At 40.4% G+C, this 21,737-nt stretch overlaps 1 protein-coding gene across 3 annotated transcripts in view; it reads right to left on the reverse strand.

Annotated features, from left to right (window-relative positions):
- Positions 1–21,737, reverse strand: part of snd1 (staphylococcal nuclease and tudor domain containing 1) — a 202,697-nt gene that overhangs the window by 115,728 nt on the left and 65,232 nt on the right. For 2 of the 3 annotated variants that reach the window (XM_020599455.1, XM_020599456.1), the window contains exon 16: positions 19,596–19,705. In XM_020599455.1, the coding sequence (XP_020455111.1) occupies positions 19,596–19,705 (110 nt within the window). Of the gene's footprint in view, positions 1–14,666; positions 14,739–19,595; positions 19,706–21,737 lie in introns of those variants that run through there. The other variant, XM_020599457.1, reaches the window with a different exon arrangement.

The following is a 21,737-nucleotide window of genomic DNA, read 5'->3' on the forward strand; positions in this document are numbered from 1 at the left end:
CAAATTGAAAATACCATGGGCTGGTGATAGAGAAACATATATTAAAAAGAAATTGAAACTATTTTCTAACTTGTAACTTCTATTTAAAACTGAGTTGTTTAAGATGCTGTCTTGACTTTGACAAATGAGGGTAGTCTTGTTTGAAAAAAGGGGCATTCTGTGTGATTTTTACACCACGCTACAGAGAATGCAGTGATGAGAAAAAATATTTATATAGAAGAGACTTTCTTTAATAAAAACCATAAAAAGGTCACTGTCGATCTTTAGAGGTTTATCTTGTAAAAGCACCAAGAATTTGTACTGTGCCAAATGTTATAAATGCAATAAAAAGGATTTTTGGAAGAAAAAAGAAAAGTATTAGAGAGAGATGTTTTTTCCCCCTTCTCCTCTCCTGGTGTATACAGTAACGATCAGCCAAATGCTTTAGACACTGCAGTAAGACGCTGCAGCTATACTTTAACCATACAAGTGCTGAATGAATTCACAGTGCAGAAGTGGATGGTGCTTTTCTTTAAACTCCTTAACATCGCATTTTATTATTCACAAGAAAGAACCGTTTTTATTTAAGCCACATGGAATGGTGTGTCATCAAATGTATGACTGATTAAAAGCATCTAGGTTTAAGATTTTTAAAAGCTGTAATGATGTGTCAATTGACAAGTACAGCACTACTATCCTAACATCAAATTTTTCAGTTCAAATGGTTATTATATAATGCTTTTCAGTGATGCATTCTGAATGTGTTACCTAGCTCAGATTCACCATTACAAACTGGTATTATTTAGCATGTATCTAATGAGTGAAAATGGTGATGAATTAAGGTGATATACTGTTTGGGAATTAAGGATGTCTTGCACTTAGCCAAAAAAAAAAAAAAAAAAGAAATCCTCATTTCATTTGTCACTGCATTGCCAGCTGTTGTGCCTTCATCAATCACTATGGGGGCTTTTTATGGTGACAAATTCATTTGGGTCTTGCTGTTAACTGTGCATTTTTCATCTTCGACAGTATCACTCCTCTCAATCATATAGCCTCACAGTTCCCTCCTTAACAGAGAAATATGACATACAAAATACACTGTGGTTAGTAGGTGTGTATCGGACAGGTGAGCCACTTTGTTTTTGAAAATGACGGCATGTGGAACTGAAGAACACGGAGTGCTGTTGCCATTCTTTCTAACGCAACTCTCTTACTTAATGGCAGGCAATGTGTCAAACAAACTGGTTTATTATACCCTGGTATACCTCACTATGGTAGCACATATCAGCGAAGAACACAAGAACATTTTTAAGCTTTAGTCTTGTAGAGCAGTTGACAACGCCAGTTTAAATAACCAGTATGAACTATGGTAAATGAAGAGCTGGGTAGGAGGAGCACCTGCAATCAGGATTTGTCTCACTAACATTGTAGCATTTCAACATTTAAGGCAGAGGAATTAAACAGGGGAGAGTGTTTGAACTAAACGGACAGAGAAGTTGACATGGCCCATCACAACATAAGTGCAGCAGTTAGCTGAGAGCTTGTGATGTACTTAACCTGAGATGCTGTCAGAAGAGGAAAATGATGCGTGTTTGTGAGGGTGACAGTTCAGCTTTGACAAATTATGAAGTGATAGAAAGAAGGAGAAAGTGAGATAGTGTATGAGATGGAGGCTAAAAAAAGACAGCTGAAGACGGAGAGGGAGCATATTGTGCAATAAGTGTTTGTTTTTTACATTTTGCTATTTTAAAGAAAATTTCGTTTGGAAACATGTCAAATGTTGCAGAGACAGAGACAGCATTTGCTCTAAATGTATAATTTAAATGTCCACTGTGTTACACTACAAGGCTGAGATGAATAAAATTGGCACTGAAAAAATGGGCAGAGGCACAAAAATATATCAACAGGAAACATTATTTAACTATAGAAATAAAGAAACCATAAAATGTTTCTCCCTGAAAAACATATTTAGAGGCAGCAGACTGGAATCCGTGTGCAATTTTAGGGTCCATAGACATCTGGCATTAAAAGGTAGTAAAGGCCTTACAGACAGATTAGGAGAAAGTCAAGTTTAATCTACCTACAGACAGCAATACAGTAAGACCATACCTTTAAGCTCAGATACAGGCATGGGTACATGTGCCTAGTCTTTCATGGACTCTGGATTTACATGGGAACATGCAGTATTTTATGGAGGCTACAAAAACAGCGCACGTGGCACATGTGTCCTCACAAATGCATCAGTTTTGTCATTATCCCAAAAAGAATTATACTATACTCTATCAACTGTTGGCAACTTATGGTAAAAAAATTAACTACAGAGGTGTACCCAGGGCTGTGACAACTGGTCCCTTAAACAAAAATCAGACATGATCAAAATCAGTTGCAGCTCTTGCAACCCCATACCCATCCTTACAATGTCCACTGATGGGTCAGCCTACATTTCAAATATTTAGCATTTTCTGCAAGTGCAAAAATGGCATGCGATAGATGAGACATCCACGTCTGTATTTGTCCATGAACAGTATGCGTCTGTAGTGCAAACTATGTTTTCTGTTGCGTGCTGAGCTGCATCAAACAAGGTGGACTGAAATAATAAGAGCGCCACGCTGCAGGAGAGGGGAAAGAAAAAGTGAGAGAGCAGGATGATTCATCTAAACTTCACATTTAACATGACCAATTCATACTATACTGACCATTTGTTAGTACTCTGACTCATACCTCAGGCAACCTGCCTTTGTCTCCCACTCCTGTTGTTTACTCATAATTGTTTTGATAACAGAAATGCAAAGCCAGACAACAGTTTCCTGATTGCCTCTAAAAAGCATTCAAGAGGAATGTTCAAAAAAGTATGTTGTTTCTAAATGAACAGTGTAAATGGGTTAGCTCGACTGTGAGAAGTATGAACACATGTAAGCACTGTATTAAGCATTAAGCTGTGTTATGGCATTCAGTCGTAAGCTTGGCTGTACTGTATGATATCTCAGGATGGAGCTTATTGTATGCCACACTACACTGTTCAGTATCAAAGTATGTTGCGCTATGAGGTGTGCTGCACTGTGCTATAAAAAGCTCTGTTGTATGAATCAGTCAACATGACTACAGGGTCATCAATCAGCTAGCCAGCCACTGAAGGGTCTCCATGGGAAACACTCCTTGCCTCTATACCTTCCTCCTCTGGGTCATTAGCAATCATGAAGTCATTTGAAAGAGGAAGCAAGGCAAGATGTAGCTGCCCACAGCTTGCAGAGCCTAGAGAGGGAGGGAAAGAATAGGATGGGAGAGTAAGAAAGTAAGAGCAGAAAGAAGATAGAGAGGTACAAAATTGGGATGTAGGAAAGAAAATACAAGTGGAATGGAAAACATGATAAATTGCTGGAAAGAAGTTATTAGTGAGCAAGCAAAAGTGAGAAGTTTGGTCAAAACAAAAATGGGGGCTAGAAAAGACAGCAGATCTAAGTAGAAAAGAGCAGACAGAAATAGAAATAATAAGATATAATGCGAAAAATGTAGCTGAGCTGGATACGGCGGCTGATGATAGAAGTGTTTCTGGGAGACTAAAAGGAAGATATGAAAACAAGAAGTGAGAGGCGAAGAAGCAGGAGGGAATTAAGGGAGAATGACGCCACAGGGAAAAGATAAGCAAGTACAGAAAAGCAAAAACACACAAAAAGAGGAAATAATTGATTTGAATAAAATGAATTTGAGAGGAAAAGGGTAAAGCCACTAAAAGAGTGGAAAGCACAGCAGCAATAGGCAGAGGAGGATAGAGCAAAGGCACTTGAGGAAGGAGTAAGCAGAGCAAATGTGATGCAAGAGTGCCAGCTACAGATGGAATGAGGGATATAGCTTGGCCATCAAGGCTCCAGCATGACTGGTTAATGCCGTAGAGTGCGCCACTTGGAGTGTGGTGGTGGGGGAGGATACAGTGTGATGTTGCCATAGAGTGTAGCAAATAAAAAAATGCTTATACCAGTAATGGACTGGACCAGTGGGGTACTTGAGGAAGGCAGACCAGTAAATATGAAGGCAGAGAGGACAGAAGGATCACGAGGTCAGTGCAAATGGAACTGCAGAGATGGCAAGTGCCACAATGCAGCCATGGGCATACGTGCGCGTTTTCAGTGTGATCAAGAGGACGCCAAACTTAATAGTTCAAAGCCTTTAAACCAGCAGCAAAAACAAAATATGCACTTCCTCTACCATTGGACTTCAGAAAGGAGCTCATTCAACCTAAACGGTTTCATAGGACATTTTGAAGTTGTATTATTTTGATGCAATCTCTTAATTAGATTTTTCTTCTCTTTCTAAATTACTATGCACTGAGGCACAGGAGATGACTGTAATAAAACGTTAATCCATTAAATTGCAATTGCACCAGCCATTTATGAACCAAAGCCCCACACTCAATAATGTGAGTACAGTAATGTGAAATGTTCACTTTCAAAATGTTTTCTACTTTGGTCATAATTTACATTACGTTCTAATCACTGTCTGATACATGACATGACCCAAAATACAGTACAACCTCAATGCAAAACAGGAAGTACGTTTGTGACCACTGCTAAAAAAAATACCCAGTACATGAAAAAGGCTGGAGCTGGTACTTAAATATAGACCATTATTATAGTTTAATGACTCAAACATTTTGGCTACATTCTTCTTGGGCTTAGACTAAAATACAAATCGTAGTGTATTAAATGGAAAAAGTTTCTAATTACTTAACATTCCAGTGATATTAACCAGGAATGTCTTCAGTTTTCAATATGACAGAAATAGAAAGGATAAAAAGGTGCATCTAAGCTTACGAACTTTTTATGCTTGATAGATGCATTTGCAGCAGGATACATTCCTTTCCATGAACAGAAACAGATTTGTGCCTTACATAGAGTTTTATCTGAAATTTTTTTTAAAAACATACACACATATATGTTTTAATTTCTATATGTGAATAAATATAACATTTAATGTTGAAACAAATTCATTATTTGTTGCTTATCAATGTAGAGCAGAGTAGTCATTTTTATTGGCAGCAAATGAGTCCAACAACCAATTACCTGGGCCCATGTCATTTGCTTTAATTGCGTTTTCATGCATTTTTATTTTTTAGATTTTTATTGATTAGTTGATCATAGAAACTGCCTAAGAGCCACATCCCTTGTGTGCTACACAGTGCACATGCTATGATTTTTCTGTGAGCCCTAGTCAGGGAGCAGACAGGATGCTATTCTAAGCAGGCCTGGAAGCATTCTGCCTTGTGAGTCAACATGAGTCAAGGCTAGAAAGCTGTTTGCTCCTAATGTCAAACAGAGAAACTGGATGGGGTACAAAGTCAAAGGTGGTGACAGTGACAGCACAGCATCTATGCAGATAAGCAGACCTTGCCTATTCTGATAAAAAGAGAAATTGAGTTAGTTTACAAGGAGGGGAATACTATTCACCCTGCAACTTAACTTTTAATTATCAAGAAACATAATAAAAAGGTTAAAGAGAGAAATCTGCTGGTGGACTGGAGGTGCCAACATAGACAAGCTGATGTCTATTGGTACATCTGACTTTGACCATGTAAAAACAGATGCAAATAGCCATATTCAGTGACCAGATGGTGGTAGGATTTGTTGTTACTGAGGTCAACAGAGGCAGAAGAAAAATTTTCATCACAGTATAGTCTTGGCAGTGATCCCAGTGCTGCTCAGCCTGCAGTGTTGAATAGGTACATGCCAGCAGATTTTACTGAATATTTACTGTGGTCAAAATCACACAGATGTTGCAGCTAAAATTAAGACTGAGGTGGGTTGCGTAAGCCATTTTTGCCATGTGGAGGGCCACTCAAGTGTGTTACTACCTGTGCAACAGTTTATTGCCCTTTTGGTGGGTGAAATACATTGCTGTGTTCTCTACATCTGTGACGATGAAGCCTTGGGTTTAGGATCCTGTCCAGTGGTTGAGACTGTATGAGTGGTATCATGTCCACTGAGAGTAGCAAACAGGGAGACAGCAGCGACATGTGAGGAGGTGGTGTGTGTGTGTGTGTGTGTGTGCGCGTGTATACACAAATACAGAAAAGCACACAAAAGTATCCACACTAAGAACACAATGAAGCCTCTGTCACTTTTGGCTGTTCCCGTTAAGGGTCACCACAGTGAATGATCAGTGTGATTCACAAGTTGAAATTTGGCACGTGTTTTATGCCGGATGCCCTTCCTGACGCAACCCTGAATCGAACCTGGGCTGCAGCAGCGAGCACGCTGAATCCTAGCCACTAGCCCATCAGGGACCCCAAGAAAACAATGACGCAATTGACCATTATTTAATTTCACAGTTTTTTTTTCTTATTGGCCAGGACAGAAAACATGATCACAGGCAGCAGCATCACCATAGACACTGTGTTCAGGATCAGCCCTCATTCACTGGCAAACACAGACATACATAAACATACTAACATGACAAAATAAATCTATCTATAGCCACACGGTAAATATGTCACATTGTCAAATTGTCAAACATGTCAAATTTTCAACCTAGACTGTGCTAGCATGTCGTTCCCTACATTTATGACTAAAAGAAGCAGAGGTTCCCAGATTCCAGGTGATGCCAGGTTTTGTTGTGCACAATTATAAATATTTAAAAAAGACATCTTATTAGAGCTAGAAGTGGAACATCAGCATTACTGTTTCAAATTTCTTTGCTACTCATGAAGCCACAGAAGCGTAGTATGTGCAGTGCTGTACATGCAGCTGATTGAAGTGACTGGGGTGTGAAATCTCCCTCATTTCCTGTAATTTCCGCAGCTATTCAGATATTTACACTGACGTTCTCCTGTACAGACTCCACTACTAAACATGTCAAAATGTGATTCTGCAGCCCATTTCTGTAGTTTCCATAGCAGTGGCTGCATGTTCCCATGTAAATACAGAATCCCATACACAGTGTGCTGATGGAAAAGCTCTGTTTTTATGCTGAACGTACAGACTGAGCAAAGGAATGAGAAAAGGAAGCATTTCTAAAAACCTGAAGACAGATGGCCTGTGAAACAAGCAGGGCAAGTTTGGTGGTTACTGAAAGTGTTTAGGGATTTCATCTTTCTAGGATGACATGCGTCTTGCCGTAGACATTTTGAAGGGGTGGGAGCGGGGTTACAAAATGGCCCCCTACATTGCTCAAGACATTAAATACAAATGTCAGTAGGAAAAACAGACAAGAGTGAGAAAATTAGCCAAGGTACATTGTGACTGTAACACTATCTCTGGCAGCCTGATTTACCATGGCCGAGGACTCTATAGTACTAGATGGGAAAAAAAAGACATGCAGACAAAGTCGTGGGCAAGAAAAGGAGAGTGAAATGAGAGAGAAAGGGCAAAGATGAGCGACAAAGAGCAATAGACAGGCAAGAAAAAGCTAAACTGAAAAGGTGATTGTAAAAAATAAGAAGTTCATATCTGACACTTTAACAAGAGCTCAGAATCTGTTCTATAGAATGGAAGGGTCATGAATATACACTGACGTGGACTTCAGGATCACAAGCTTATGTCAAAGACTTGCTGAGAAAAGGCCCATTGCTAAGCACAGAATGGCACACGAAAACAACGTCAAGATGAAAGCTCGGGCAAGCTCAGAAAGGCACCCACAAGTTGAAACAGTTTTCATGTGGTGGCAAAATTATTCAGCTGCTGCAGCAAACTGCTGTGTGTGTGCATTTGGGTCAGCAGAAATCTTTAAAGATCAAAACAAATCAATACCAGTTGAGCCTCACTGTAGGTAGTGAAGTCTTTTTGCTCCCACTGGTGTTTTTTTTTTTGTTTGCAGGGGGCATTTTGAAATAGTTAGACTGTTTCATGACTGAATCTATGTGGAATAAAATATACATGCAACTCCAATATAATGAAAACAGAAAGGGCAAGAAAATAAGCTTACAAGTCTCAAGCAGTCTGTGTATTTTTGTGTGGGGTTACTTGACTTTCTATTGCACATTTAAAAGAAACAGAACATGTTCATTTGCATACATATAGCAGTTATTGTTGTCAAGTTACTATCCAATGTTTAGTTGTTTTTGGTCATGACTTGAAATGTTATTCAGCCCTCTGTAACAACACCTGAAGTACACATGTGACTGCATGTTGTCTATGTAAAAGGGCTTGTGTAGGAGTTGCTCGTGCACCTGAACCAGTCTAACTATGCCGCCTCCGCACAAAACCTGATCAAAGCATATGCCATCCCAGAAAACAGACAGCAAAGAAGATTGAAATCCAGTAACTGCATATTGTCAATTATGACAAAGCAAAACATTTTAGTTTATGAGACTGTTTAGAACTACACTAAGATAAGCTAAAAGCTAAGACGGTAGAAGCAGAGGAAAATAGAAATATGAAAGACATAGCTAATGAAAATTGTTGGAATGAAAGTTGGAATGCTCACACCTGGCAAACCCATACAATAAGGAAAGGCTTAAGGCTCTGCAGCACTAGGAGCTGGACCAATTTAATTCTCTAAAAACAACTAAAATGAAGTGAACCTTCAAAGTCAGGACAGATCTTAGATCACCATGAGTCTGAAAACTGACTTATGAGGTCTGCAGATTCAATGAGCAGGGCTATGTAAAGCATTTCAGAACCAGTGGCTTTTCTACAATCAGAGGCACTGTTTGGCCTCAAGCTGCATGTGACCTCGTCAGGCTGGCTGATATAAAAGTGCCCGCCCTGCAGGGGAGCCAATAATTAGACAGCCAGCTCTGTTACACTTCTTCCCTGACCACTAGCTTGTCCCTCTCTCCAGCTCATTAAACACAACCAAAGACCTGTATGTGCATGGGAACTTGTGTTTGTCCATCACTTATATTTACTGCAGTAAAATGACTTGTAGAACACATTTAGGGATGTACTCGGAGCGTAAATATCAGGGACAAGGGAACCATAAGGCCTATAGAGTTACTACTCAAATGGGAGTTTAATAAGAAGCATAGGAGGAGGAGACAAAGAAAGGTGGATCAAGTGTGGCAAGGAGAGGCGAGAAGAGAAGAGGCTCAGGGTAGCACAGACTTGGCAAGCATTTACCCTCCCACTCTGCTGGCAGCAGAGGCACAAACTGTTTGCTCACAGCAGTACATGCATCTATTAGCATTGTTCCAGGAGAGAATAACTTTGCAAGTGATCGTATGTGTGTGTGGGGTGGCGTACATGCGCGTTTGAGTATCAATTCTCAGCCAAAAGTGGCAAAAGTGTGCAACGAGGTGACAGACGAACAATATGAAGCAACACTACAAAATGTATGTGGAAGCAAGCGTTTCTCTGTGGGCGTGTCAGACTACAGTGCTAAAAGTCAGCTACAGTAATGAAACACCAGAGGCATGAGCACCAACAACAGCAGCTCCCGGACAGCTGCAGCTTCCTTGAGCCTTAGCAATAGAAGACAGGCTTTAAAACTACACTTGTGGTTGCTGAACGTGAACTACAATGTTTTATCCTAGCCACAACAGAGAAGTGTTCAAATTTTACTATCCAGTACAGTTAGTCCCAGTAAGTCCAGTTAGCTCAGAGTATGGTCCAAGCAATCACACTAGCAATCACATTACAGACTGTGTTTTGTCTATATGTTCATAAAGTACAGACATCAAAAATAATAAAAATTACCGTAGGCCTCATCACGTTTCAGACGATTATAAGTAGGCACAAGTTGTATAGAAGCAAACACTGCCACTTCACAAGACATGCAGCTGGCAGTGAAGGCATTTTAAGAAGCTGCAGTGCCTCAACCAGCCTTTCTTGGATCTGCATACACCCCTGTACATTCAGAGAGAGATTGAGAAAGCAAAGGGGTTTAAAGAAACAACATTTCTATAGCTGGCCTTAACTGAAGCTATGCTTGTGCACACAGCTCCCTGCCTGTCGCCCACTTCTACCATTAGCTTTATCTGTCTGAATTTAAAACTGAGCCCAACCCCCGTTGGTTTTCTGAAAAGATTTTGCCTCGGTTTTTCTTCCCTTTATGCCCCTGACTCTCCTCTGGGAAAACAGAAAAAAAAGGGAGAGAGGGGAAGAGAGATGCTGATCGCTGACACAGCCACTGAGATAGCCTCTTGCTTGTTGGTAAAGGATATAAACAGAATGAGAGAAGAGGTAGATGGAAAGAGATGCTGACATGGGGATAAGGGTGCAAGCATGAGGTGTTGAGGTGAGCTGGTGAAGGATTACCACTTCAAATGTCTATTTTTTGGCCTTTATTTGGGGCTTATTTATTTAGATCATTTAGGTAATATTTCTTCTCATACCAGATACACACACACACACACATCCAGACAAAAGAGAGGCTTGTGAAAGCAGATGTGACAGTGAGAGAATAAAAAAGGACAAGACAAAAGGAGATGGGAGGTTTAGGTAGATGTGCCCTTAATGCAGCTGGGGCCAGATGTGGACAATTCAGTAAATGAGGACTGACATGAAACATGGAAACACACAAGCACACACACACACAAAAGATAAGGGGAAGGGAGAGGAAAGAAGTAAAAACAGTCTGTGTATGCTGGTCTGTATCAACCATATGTAAATTCTGCCATCCTTGAAAAAGAGAAGAGACAGGGAGTAAAGGAGAGCAGACTAACCGGTTCTCTTTTTCATGACAGCTGAGTTTAACATGTGTTTGTGTGTCTCCTTGGTATTACTTACACTGTGGAGACAAAAACCTGTTAACACACTCACATTGTGGAGACTCAGCCTTCCTATGTATTTGATGTGGTGTCAATACTTTGCTGTGTCACACTTATGAACAGAATAGGATCAATCTAAGAATCACTGAAGAACAGAGGCCTGGAGCCATTACCTCAGAAGGGTTCATCAGAGATTCAACCAGCATAAGGCAGAGACTTTGTAGGGTTTCTAGTACTGGGCACTATCTAAGTCAAACTGCACTGGTGAGAATTTAGCAAAGACATTAAAATTCTACCATCTTTCTAGCATTAAATGTAAATAACCTTTCTTTTAACTATGTTTTTATACATAAATGGCTTAAAATCTATCAGTGTAGGACAGAAGTTATCTCTTGGTGATGAAAAAAAGACAATCACACACCATTTTGTTACTGAGTCAAACGGTGTGTGTTAAGAGAAACACCTAGTAGCTAGCAGCTCAGAAAGCAGTGCTGCAGTGGGATTTGAGTGTGTGTGTGTGTGTGTGTGTGTGTGTGTTGAGAGCGTGCATGCAACTGTGTCTAAGAGTGTTTTCCTTGTGGGTCAGGCCCAAAAGGGGCAGACAAAAAAAGAGGTTAGTGAAAGTAACTCGTGCACATAAAATCACAAAGAGGGCTCCATGCAGGGTAACACCGCAACACAAAAAGGAGAAGTGTGTGTGTGTGTGTGTGCGCAATTACTGAGATGAATTTAGTGAGGAACATAAAATGCCAGTCAAGTGAGAAGAATGGGAGACAAGACAACAATAACAGCAAATTAAGAAATAAGCAATAAAAATGAAGCTGCCTCATGGGGCAGAACAAGAGATGACAGAGAATCAACTGACCGAAGGAGGACGACACACAGAGAATGAAACCTCCGGTCAAAGCTGAGACACTTTCCGACTTGCTCTGAGAATCTCCAAGAATAAACTTTGCATCTTATGTCTGAAGAGGGGCGCTAATGTAACCAACCCCCTTGTTAATGATGCACAAAAACATACAGAACTAAAATTGGTCCAACTATTGAGCTATTACGTGTGCTACATTGGATGGGCCTCCTTCAATAATGTAGCCAACACTCCACTGTAACCCCACACTCTGAATTTGCCAGTAATTCTTTGTCAGGCTAGACTGTGCTGACCGCTGGGAGTCATATACTGAAATGAACATCAGACAAAACTGTTCTTTATTAGCACAACAGAGAAGTAGAGATGCAGAAATGCAAGTCCCTAAGAACAAAGAAGAACAGCAACCAAAAAAGACAGATAATGATGTGTCTGTTGACACAGCCACTGGCTACCTGGATGGTTGCCTCTAATATTCTCAGACTAAAATTCAATATGTAGTTTGGTTATTTTCTTTTTTAAAAAGCGAAACTAGAGCATAGCCAAGTGAAAGGCAAACAAAGACACGAATGAGCCAATAAAACGCTTTACTCCTTTTCCTGCTGCTTCAATCATTTATGAAACAAATTCAGTCTTCTGGCCCCAAGTTCAATAATAATATAAAAAATATGTTTGTCTAGGAGCAAGAGCACGCTGATGCCTCACATCCATTTCATTCTCATTCTCAGGAAGTATAAGCCTTACAATGTGGCAGAACATCAGCTAAAATGTAGACAAACGTGGAAGTAAGTGGAATGCACTTTGAAGAAATGGAAGCGGAACAAAAGATAATTAAAAACGAGACGATTTCAGTGAGCATTATACTGCGAGACAGTACAGTGCAAATGCATTACAGCATTATACTGTTGCCCTCACTGATGTGGAAGAGTACTGCAGTGCCCTTCATGTAGAGGAAAGGGCTAAGAGGATTCAGCTGGTCCCTAAGCACAGTGTGTGCCTCTGTCTTTGCACTGTTTGCAGGGTATGCTTATCAGGGTGGACGGTGAAGTTGCAATTCCGTTACAGACACGTTAAGCACAAGGTCGTCCTCGTAAATGAGCTGGAGTGATAAACCAGCGCACAGGTCTTTCTCTTCCTCTCTTCTAGTCAAGCCCATCCATCTCTCTGTCACCGCAAGGGTGTGAATGTTTTGATGTGGGTCATTCTGTTCACCTTCAGGCTACGATTCGCGATGTTCAAAGAACAAAGCTACCCCGACCGTGACACTGATACACGCTGACAGGCTGATCAGTACTTTACTTGCAAACTGCTGCAAACCAAAAGCTGAACTCTACCTCCGACACCTGTGACACTAATTAGTCAAAAGTAATGCAGACAGACTATTTTGATCATCAACATTTATGGTCAATATCAAATAGAAACTGCAACCATACATTATTATTTAAATAGAGATTAACTTAAACTAAAATGGTTTGCCAGTTTTCTTTCCTCTACTGTTCTATTTTACCAAGTGGTACGTACGCACCATCCACGCAGAAACAACTACTGCTCAGTTGCATCATGGCCAGAATCAGGGAAGCAAAACAAAGATAGATGGATAATGGGCTTGTCTAGCAAAAGGTGTATGACAATACAATTTTGTTGTATCCTTTGAGCTCCGCTCAGGTATCCCAGCGAGCATGTATTTTCATGGGACAAATCTCGTCTGTGGCTTTAAAGCATGAGTAAACTGGATAAGGAGCTGCCTTCTGCACTCGTGGTTTGTTTAACTAGAGTATGTGGTGGGAAAAAAGGACCCAAGGGGCAGTTCACCATCCCCACCGTCTGTCTTTCCGACCAGGAAACCACACTATGCATTATTCATTATGTATATTTATTCTCTCCCTCAGTCACTCTCTCACACGCGCGCACACACACACACACACACACACACACAGTGAATGCAAAAATATGACAAAGAAAAACAAGTCAAAAATAAATGCAAAAAGTATGTACAAATGCATGTTGGAAAAACAGGACAATATAAACAGCAGAATGCGAGTCAAGTGTGCGGGTGAGACTAAGGGAGAGCGGGACAGGGAGGGCTGGGTGGGAGAGGAAAAGCCACTGTCAAAGAGTGTGAAACGCAGTACCTGTGTAATCGGCCTCATGCCAAAATAATTCAAGCATGATTGGAAATCAATGTGAGAGCACGGAAGCTGTGGAGAAATCCAATGTTATCCTGCGGCCCTCAAAAGCAAAATAAGACACATAAAAAGAGGCTCAAATGCATGAGGGGTGCATTCTGCGTGCCTGGGTGTGTGTGTGTGTGTGTGTGTGTGAAGGATGCTCAATGAATTGATCCGAGGTGCACTGGCCACAGATGTGTACAAACATTGAACAACAGACAGACAGCTAGGTAACACTTCAATTATCCAGTTGCCACAATGTGCCTTTTTACACTTGCGGCAGTGGTACAGTAAGAATTTCCACACGTCTGCAGAGAACACAAAGCACAAGTGCTGGGATTTATTAGCATTTAATTAAAATGCTCACCAAGAACAGTTATTAAAGCAGAGAGCTTGAAGATCTGCAGAGGCAGGCATTAGAGAGGCATCTGTGATGCCACACTGGCACAGTGACTCAACGCTCCACAGCACAACCTCCTGCAGGTCTGATGACAGCCTGTACCATCCCCAACCCATGGCAACCTGGTGCACGTAATGTTCTGGTCACAAGGCGGGGTAGGTGGGCACAGGGGACCCATTTTATGCACAGCTGGGCCAAGTTTAGGACACCATGTGTAAAGGAGCAACGTGTATGCAACAGGACACTCAACAAGAACTGTCACTCTGCACAAAGACCGAGGTAAGTGCCTGTGTGTATATGTGCACATCCCATTTTATTTGGGTTTTATCCTTGGTGCCTAACTAGTGCACATTTTGATTATGATTATTAATTGCCAAAATCTAATTTCTTTTCAACTACATCTGAATTTTAAGTGAAAGAAGTGGTTATAAAATATTTAAAAAGATAAGATAAACAACAGTCCAGCAAACCACTAGGTAGTCACTCAGTCGTGGGTGCTCCCACCTTGTTAAAAAAAAAAAAACTGTTAGTGAGTGGGCAGTCAAGGAAGTACAGTAGATGAGAGACTACTCAGACTGAATAAGTTCAACAGGACTGACAGTATACGTAGGTGGAACAGTACACCGCATATTACTGTCCACTTAGCCTCCTCTTGTACCTGCTCAAACACTCGATCTCAACTTCCCCCTCTTTTCTTATTCTTGCTTCCACCACTGCCTGAGGGTTAGTTATACAAGTGGAACAATACACAACAGTGGTTCCAATCAGGGGTCTTTCCTGTGCTGATTAACAGAAAATGAAAAAAGTTTCAGATCTGATTAGTCCAAACCACTTAATCTAAGATAAAAAGCCACAAGTAGATGGATTTGGCAACTGTACTTACAAAACATGAAACCATATACAAATGAGGTCAAAGAAAATGTCATGGTAAACTGTGTAAATGCTTTTTTTTTTTTTACTTGACTCCAGCGAGGAACGGTGCTCCGTTATTTTCGTGTCAAATTAGATCTCTGTTATCTCTGCCATCATGTTGTCAGTTATGTTCTACTTAGCGTGTATCATATCATGTATGTTTATCCCTGGTCAGTGTGTTGTATATGTGCTTAGTCTACCTGCTCTGGTTATGACTAAGAATACAGGCAGGACTGTAGGAGTTGATGTTAATGTTCATGTCAGCATAAAAAGTTCTAAATGTTCCAGGGCTTGCATCTCACTCACATCCAGCTGCAGTCCCACAGGAAACCGATGTTTACTTAATCAGGTCATCATGGCCAGCTGTTATTAAAATGTTACCTGAGTTCATGATTGTATGACTAAAGGTCCGAGATGTCTGTAAGATTACGTTTAAGCAGGATGGAAGGATAAGTGTGTTCAGAGACAGTGACCATATGTCCAAACTGTCCAGACAGGATAGCTTACCTCATCATGTTCAAAAAAGGTATATAATGCCTGCATCTGCCTTTGTCTTCACCTGTTACATAGACAACTAGGTTTATCTGTGACCTTGCATTAGTTGCAAATAAACCTATGTGGAATGAACTGTTCATCGGCATCTGTTGAAGTTCTTTCTCATCATGGTGTGTGTTCCTTGTAGGCATGTGGTACCCTACCCCCTTTATTATAGTGAAGTTAAAACTAATAGTTTAAGTCTCCAGAGAACCAGAAATGACATAAGACAAATCCATCACACAAACCGTTCAACAAAAACAGATCTTTAAAAAAATAAAAATTCAAACTGGTGTGTGATGCACCTCACTTTGACACCGGTATCACACCGTCATCACAGGTGTCACGTTTCACATTGCATTCATCTCAGTTTGGAATGATGCTTATTAAACGTACAATATTTTAATGAGGCACTGGGAATAGTTTAAATATTGTTTCACTGACTTTTACGAGGCAACACTACACCACTAATTATGTCCCATGTCAAGCTGACTCATCCAAGATAAACACATCAATGCAGCAAAACTGTTCCCCTCCTGCTTAGGCTGAGCTTTTGAAGTTGCCACCCAAAAGCACAAAGAAATTCAACAGAGAAGTGTCAGCGTATGAGACAGTGAATGAATGCTTTTGTCAATGGGAGGTGGGGGGTGAAAGAAAATTAAATGGAAGACATCAAAAAGAAAGACGGAAAAGTCTGGGGAGTGGTGTTTACCGATGTGTTTTCTTTTTTTCTTCAGAATTCTGTGCTGCTGTTTTGGTTCCATGCTGGGAACAGGAGCAGTGTCTGTCAGAGATTAACACTACAGAGGAAGAGGAGAAAGGGAGAGACCAGCAAAAAGAAAGAAAGGAAGGGAGGAAGGAAGGCCGTGCAGACTGAAAGTCAAAGAAATCTTTAAAAGCAGCAGAGAATCACAAGAGAGACCGAGAGACTGAGGGCCGGCGAGGGGGGTTATAAATAGGGCCTCTCTTCTCACTGGATGCCACATTAATTATGCGTGTCTGCATCAGGAGAAATTAAGACACGGCTGCGTGGCAGTTTACAGAGCGAAACGGAGAATGGCAGGTGAGGAGGGAGAGAGGTAACAGCAAATGTCTGTACAAGATTTATATCTGACACCAAAGAAGAAGAGGGAGGTAAGAGTGAGGGACCAATCAGTGGAAAAAGGGAAAGCGCAAAGAAAAAAGGCCATTAGCGAAACACCAAAATGGTGACACAGAAGCAAGAAAATAGAAAAGTGTGCTCATTCCCACACACAAACAAGAGAAGAAAAAGGGAACAGCTAATTATAGAGCGGTGAAAGACAGAGATGGAGTGGAAAAAGCATACGGACCATTGAGTCAACATGTCATCACATCAACAAACCCTAGGAAAGTCAAAATGGGTTTTGAGAAGCATAAGTGAGAAAAATATTTTATGAATGCAAATAAATATGCCACAAAGCCCCAAATCAAATGTTTTTCACGTGATGCCATCTTCTGAACTTCTTAAAAAGCTCCCACAATCAGATGCTATTCAGGGAGGAATCAACAGTAGATTCTTATGCTAATGAAATCAAATGATCCATATTCATGATGGAGTGTGACACACCTTAATAACCTGTTTCAGTTATACTCGCTGTGCTCTACAGGGGCAGGAAAAGTGGAGAAGGATGGATCAGGGGCACAGACCAGTTTCTCCTTTCCATCATACATCATTTCTTTAATTCTGCTGCTGCCATCTCATCTCTCGTTAGAGCTCCTGCTCTCTCTCTCTCTCTCTCTCACATCCTCACCCTGGCTTTCTCTCATGTCAAGTGTATCCTGTTTCACTGTCAGCATTATATAACATTGCACTACTTTTGACTCTTCCCCATATGTGTTTGTGTTTCAGAGCTGTCACTTGTTTTTTTTTTTTGTTTGTTTTGTTTTTTTCCTTCCTCTCCTTTGCCATTTTATTTCAGTGAAAGTCTTAATAAAACCAGAAATCTGACACCCAGTTTGGCCTTCTAGAGATGGATTTGCAACTAGTAACTTTCTTTTGGATGATGATCATTGCCAACTTTGGAAAAGTGACACCTCTTATGTTTGAATGCTTAACTGCGCTGTTATCTACTTGAATGTGTCCCCTTGAAGGTGTGTTTGTGTTTGTATCACCCCGTAACAGCAGGTCCGTGCAGCCAGCCAACCAGCCCCCACGCTGGGCTCACATCTCATTATATGGCTCGGTCCTGCCTGCAAACTCCCACCTACCTGTGAAAAACTTGCTGACACCACTAATGACTGGAAAGGGAGAAAATGTGTGAGAAAGTGTGTGTATCACAGTGTGTATGGAAGGAAGGAGTTATGTGCCTGAGAAATGCTTAATTTAATCTGTGCACATATTAATGAGAGTGTGGAAAAAAAAGGCTGTCCAAATCTTATAAAGCTGATTAATTATACGCATATGTATCTGTAAAAATAATACAATTTCACATTATGATGTACTTGCTACAGCACTTCAGCACTAACTCTTGCATTAAGTATTTCCCAGTAAAGGTTTTTGGGATTCAACCTATATTTTACTAAAACACACACATGCTTTAACAGCAGTCTACCTCCAACGCTCACCAAGGATACATTTCCATGACAATTAAACACTGAAGGACAGTGGAGTCAGCCACCCTACACAAAAACCCCTTTAAAAACAGAGATAGAAATGGGGGCCGGGGCTGGGTGCTGGATAAGTGGTGGCAGGATTATAGCTAGTTCCATCATGGCTTTGGACCATTCACTGCTTCTTAGAAAAACCCATTAGCATGTGAATGAACAGGCACACAGTGGATAGACTTTTGTAAAAGCCCAGAAGCACTAATCCACTATCAGGTGAGCTTTCCATAAACTGGGAGTAAGTGGGGAGGACAGTGTGCGTGTGAATGGGTGAGTGTGTGTTTTGGGGATAGTCTACCTGATTGGGGACACTTCTGTCAGTTTTTTTTTTAACAAACACTCAAGGTATAAATGCAATGCTATAATAACAAATGAATCAGCTTATTCAAGTCAGTGGCCCTATCTTTATAATTGCAATGTGGAGGCTGTTTGCTAGAAATCTTTTTTTTTTTTTTTATCAAAACTTTATAGCAGCCAGATGTTTAATACAAGAGAAGAAAACTACCTGACATCAGAAACAGATAAAATGACGAAAGAAAATGTTAATAATTGCTTTTGGAGTACATTTCTCTGATGGAAAAATGCAGATATCTGGGCACTTTTTCCAAAGCCAACATATAGAAGAAACAAGAGGCATGCTTTAAAAAGAATAATAGACATTATTCTTCTCTGAACCAAAATGATCTTGTGTTCAAACCAGACTAAACCTGGACTGTGAAGGTGTGAAAGAAAAATGCAGAGATGTAGGTGCCAAAGCAGCAGTATATCAAGAGTTACCAAAATGGGAGTGGGAAATTAAACAATAGAAAGTGATGAACAAGGACTGGAATGTTCTGCAATATTGCTGTTAGGTATTTTTAGTCAGATAGATATTGGTTAGATACTTGATATATTAGAAATGTTTAGAGTAGACAGGATGTCTAGCTCAGGCTGTTAAATGCTTAAACATTATCATGAGTTGCTGCAGGTTGTTTATGGTCAAGGATAACTAGATAGAAAGTTGATGACTGTCAGCAGACAGGGTGTTTAATATTATTATTATGACGTGTATAACTGTAGCCTTAGCCATAATATGTTATTATGTTTAATGTCACGACATGTTACTAGAGGTCGTGTCAGAATGTCTTAGATACACACCACATAATCAAAAGACAATCACACATTGATTTTTCTTCATGCTTTGACTACTGCTATGACCAGCTGCATAGCTGGCACTGGGAGACGTCACGGTTTGGCGTCTCTCTATGTAGTGTGGGGTTAGCCCGAAGTGATATAATGTATAGGCCTGTTGTGGTTCAGGGTCTTTCATCTTTCAGCTGCCTACGTGCATGTTGGAGGTGCAAGATACTTGAGCGTGTATTGTTAATTTTACCTGTGATCCTTTGAATAAATCAGCACTGTTTTGAAGTTACTTGGACTGTCTCGTCTCTCAGAGTCAGTATGGTAAAAAGAACTGGATGCAACATTGCTTACCTCTCTCTGCAGCACCAGTTCTTTGGTGAACAGCGTGGCTTCATCACTGAAGGGTTCAGCTGCCTGCATGCCTCCAGGCATATTTCTGGAACTGCGTGGACATTCAATACCTAGCCAAAGACAACACAATTGCAATAATTAAAAGACAGCACAGCAGCTACTCAAAAGCAAGATGCGGTAGAACGATGTCCTGAATAGTTTTAATATTACTTGGCGTTATAAGGACCAGGAGACACGACTGCAGCTCTTGTTAAAAGATAAACACTCTGAGAACTGATAAATATCCACTAATCAGTAAGTTATATCCACAATTTCTGGGACCTCAATTGCTCCCGGTAACTGATGCCACAACAAGCATCCTTCTCTCCCCTCTTTTAACATTGTTGTCAGCAACACAATACAGATGAGCCCACTACACTATCATCTGCACTATTTGGATAATTGGTCATCAACAAGTCCATCCTGACTGCACAACACACTTCTGTATAACCTGTTTCCACTGAATTCCAGTCTAGTGGAATTTTTGTCTTTGACACCATCTTTGCTATGTTTTCAGTCTCTTTTATAGATTATACTTGAAGGCAGAGATGGGGGGGAAAGGGGACGGTGTGATGTAAAGGTACTGTAAGTCTGCAGATTTCTTTATGCTCCCCCTGTTTAAAAATACAAAGGTTTATGCAAGAAAGGTATAAGCAGGACATAGAGCTTTTGCAACTGAAGGTGACTAGGCTACAGAGTACATGCATCTTACAGAAAGTTCTGTGCAAAGTTGTCACACACACTATCAATTTTGTGTGTGCAGCCTCCATTGGAGGCACATACCCAGCTTCAACTGAGACTTTTGTCTCTTATCCCCTTTGGGAGTTAACAAACCTGAGTAAAGTCCTCAGCAATAAAACAATGGAATCTGTCAAATGAAGGGTGTGCTGACTTTGGTTGCAGCTGGTTCTTAAATATGGACCTTTGATTATATTTTTCACTTTTGTCATTCAAATTAATTGGCTTTGTCCCTCGAAAACTTTGGACAAAAACAAAAAATGATATTAAATGGGCAGGATTTGACATGACTTAAAATGTATGTTCTCTGTACTGTTCCATCCAAATTCTTGAATTAACAAGTAAAAAAGTCAAGTGTACATCATTAAGAAGTTTGTTACTGTACTGACATATGCTTAGTAACCTAATGATAGTTTCATTTGGGGGTTAACCCATCCAGAATTGTCCAACTGCTGTCTTACGGCCTCTCCTCTGATTCCATATTTTATTTAATGAGCTTCACTTTCATGACAGACATTCATTTGCTGCCAAAGGGCAGACTCACAAATATATGAGAGGGGTCAAATCCAGGGAATCCAACATGTCTAGCTCACAGTTAAAACAAGCTTAGGTTTGAAACTCATTTTGTTTTGGATCATCTCCCCATGTTCGCCTCTCCCCTGGCTTTATTTTTCTTTTTAGATTAGGTGATGACATCCTATATTGTCCACAGAGCCTTAAAAATTTTAAGACTTTTTCCCAAATAAGAATACACATTTCTCCTTGGTATCTGCATCTCTTAATTCTTGTCAATACTACCGCGCCTCACAATGCATTAATCTGGGACACGGTGTCAGAATCAGCTTTACTGGCCAGGTGTGATGGACAGACGAGGAATTTGACTCTGGTACAGTGGCTCTCAATATGTATGTACAGTGTCCTTCCATAAAGTAACGAGTAGACAGGTAAACAAGATAAGGCTGAGAGAACAAAAAAAAAAAAAAAAAAAGGCGTGTCTAAATCTCAGCTGCTGTTTTCTCTATAAGCATTAGCAGAGGAAATCTCTCAAGATCTGGTCTACAAATCACATCTGGACAGAATTTCCAAGTGCAAGACTCGTGTTGGGTTTTGGTCCTAGGCTCATTTCTGATGGAGACAAAGAGCTGAATGAAATATCTGTTTACAAGAAGAAGATTATAAGAATTATTTTGTACTATACATGTTTTGTCCTATCTTAGTGCGTTAACACCACAGCCAGCCAAAATTGTGACATAATTTTCATATTATAAGGCAGCTAACACAACTAAACAAGCATTAGTTTCCTTGCATGACTTGATAACAGCAAAAAAGAACCAAGCACAATTTTTCCTTTTTTTTTTTTTTTTT

The sequence above is a fragment of the Monopterus albus genome, unplaced genomic scaffold (assembly GCF_001952655.1).
Source record: "Monopterus albus unplaced genomic scaffold, M_albus_1.0 scaffold41.1, whole genome shotgun sequence".
Taxonomy (NCBI): Eukaryota; Metazoa; Chordata; class Actinopteri; order Synbranchiformes; family Synbranchidae; genus Monopterus; species Monopterus albus.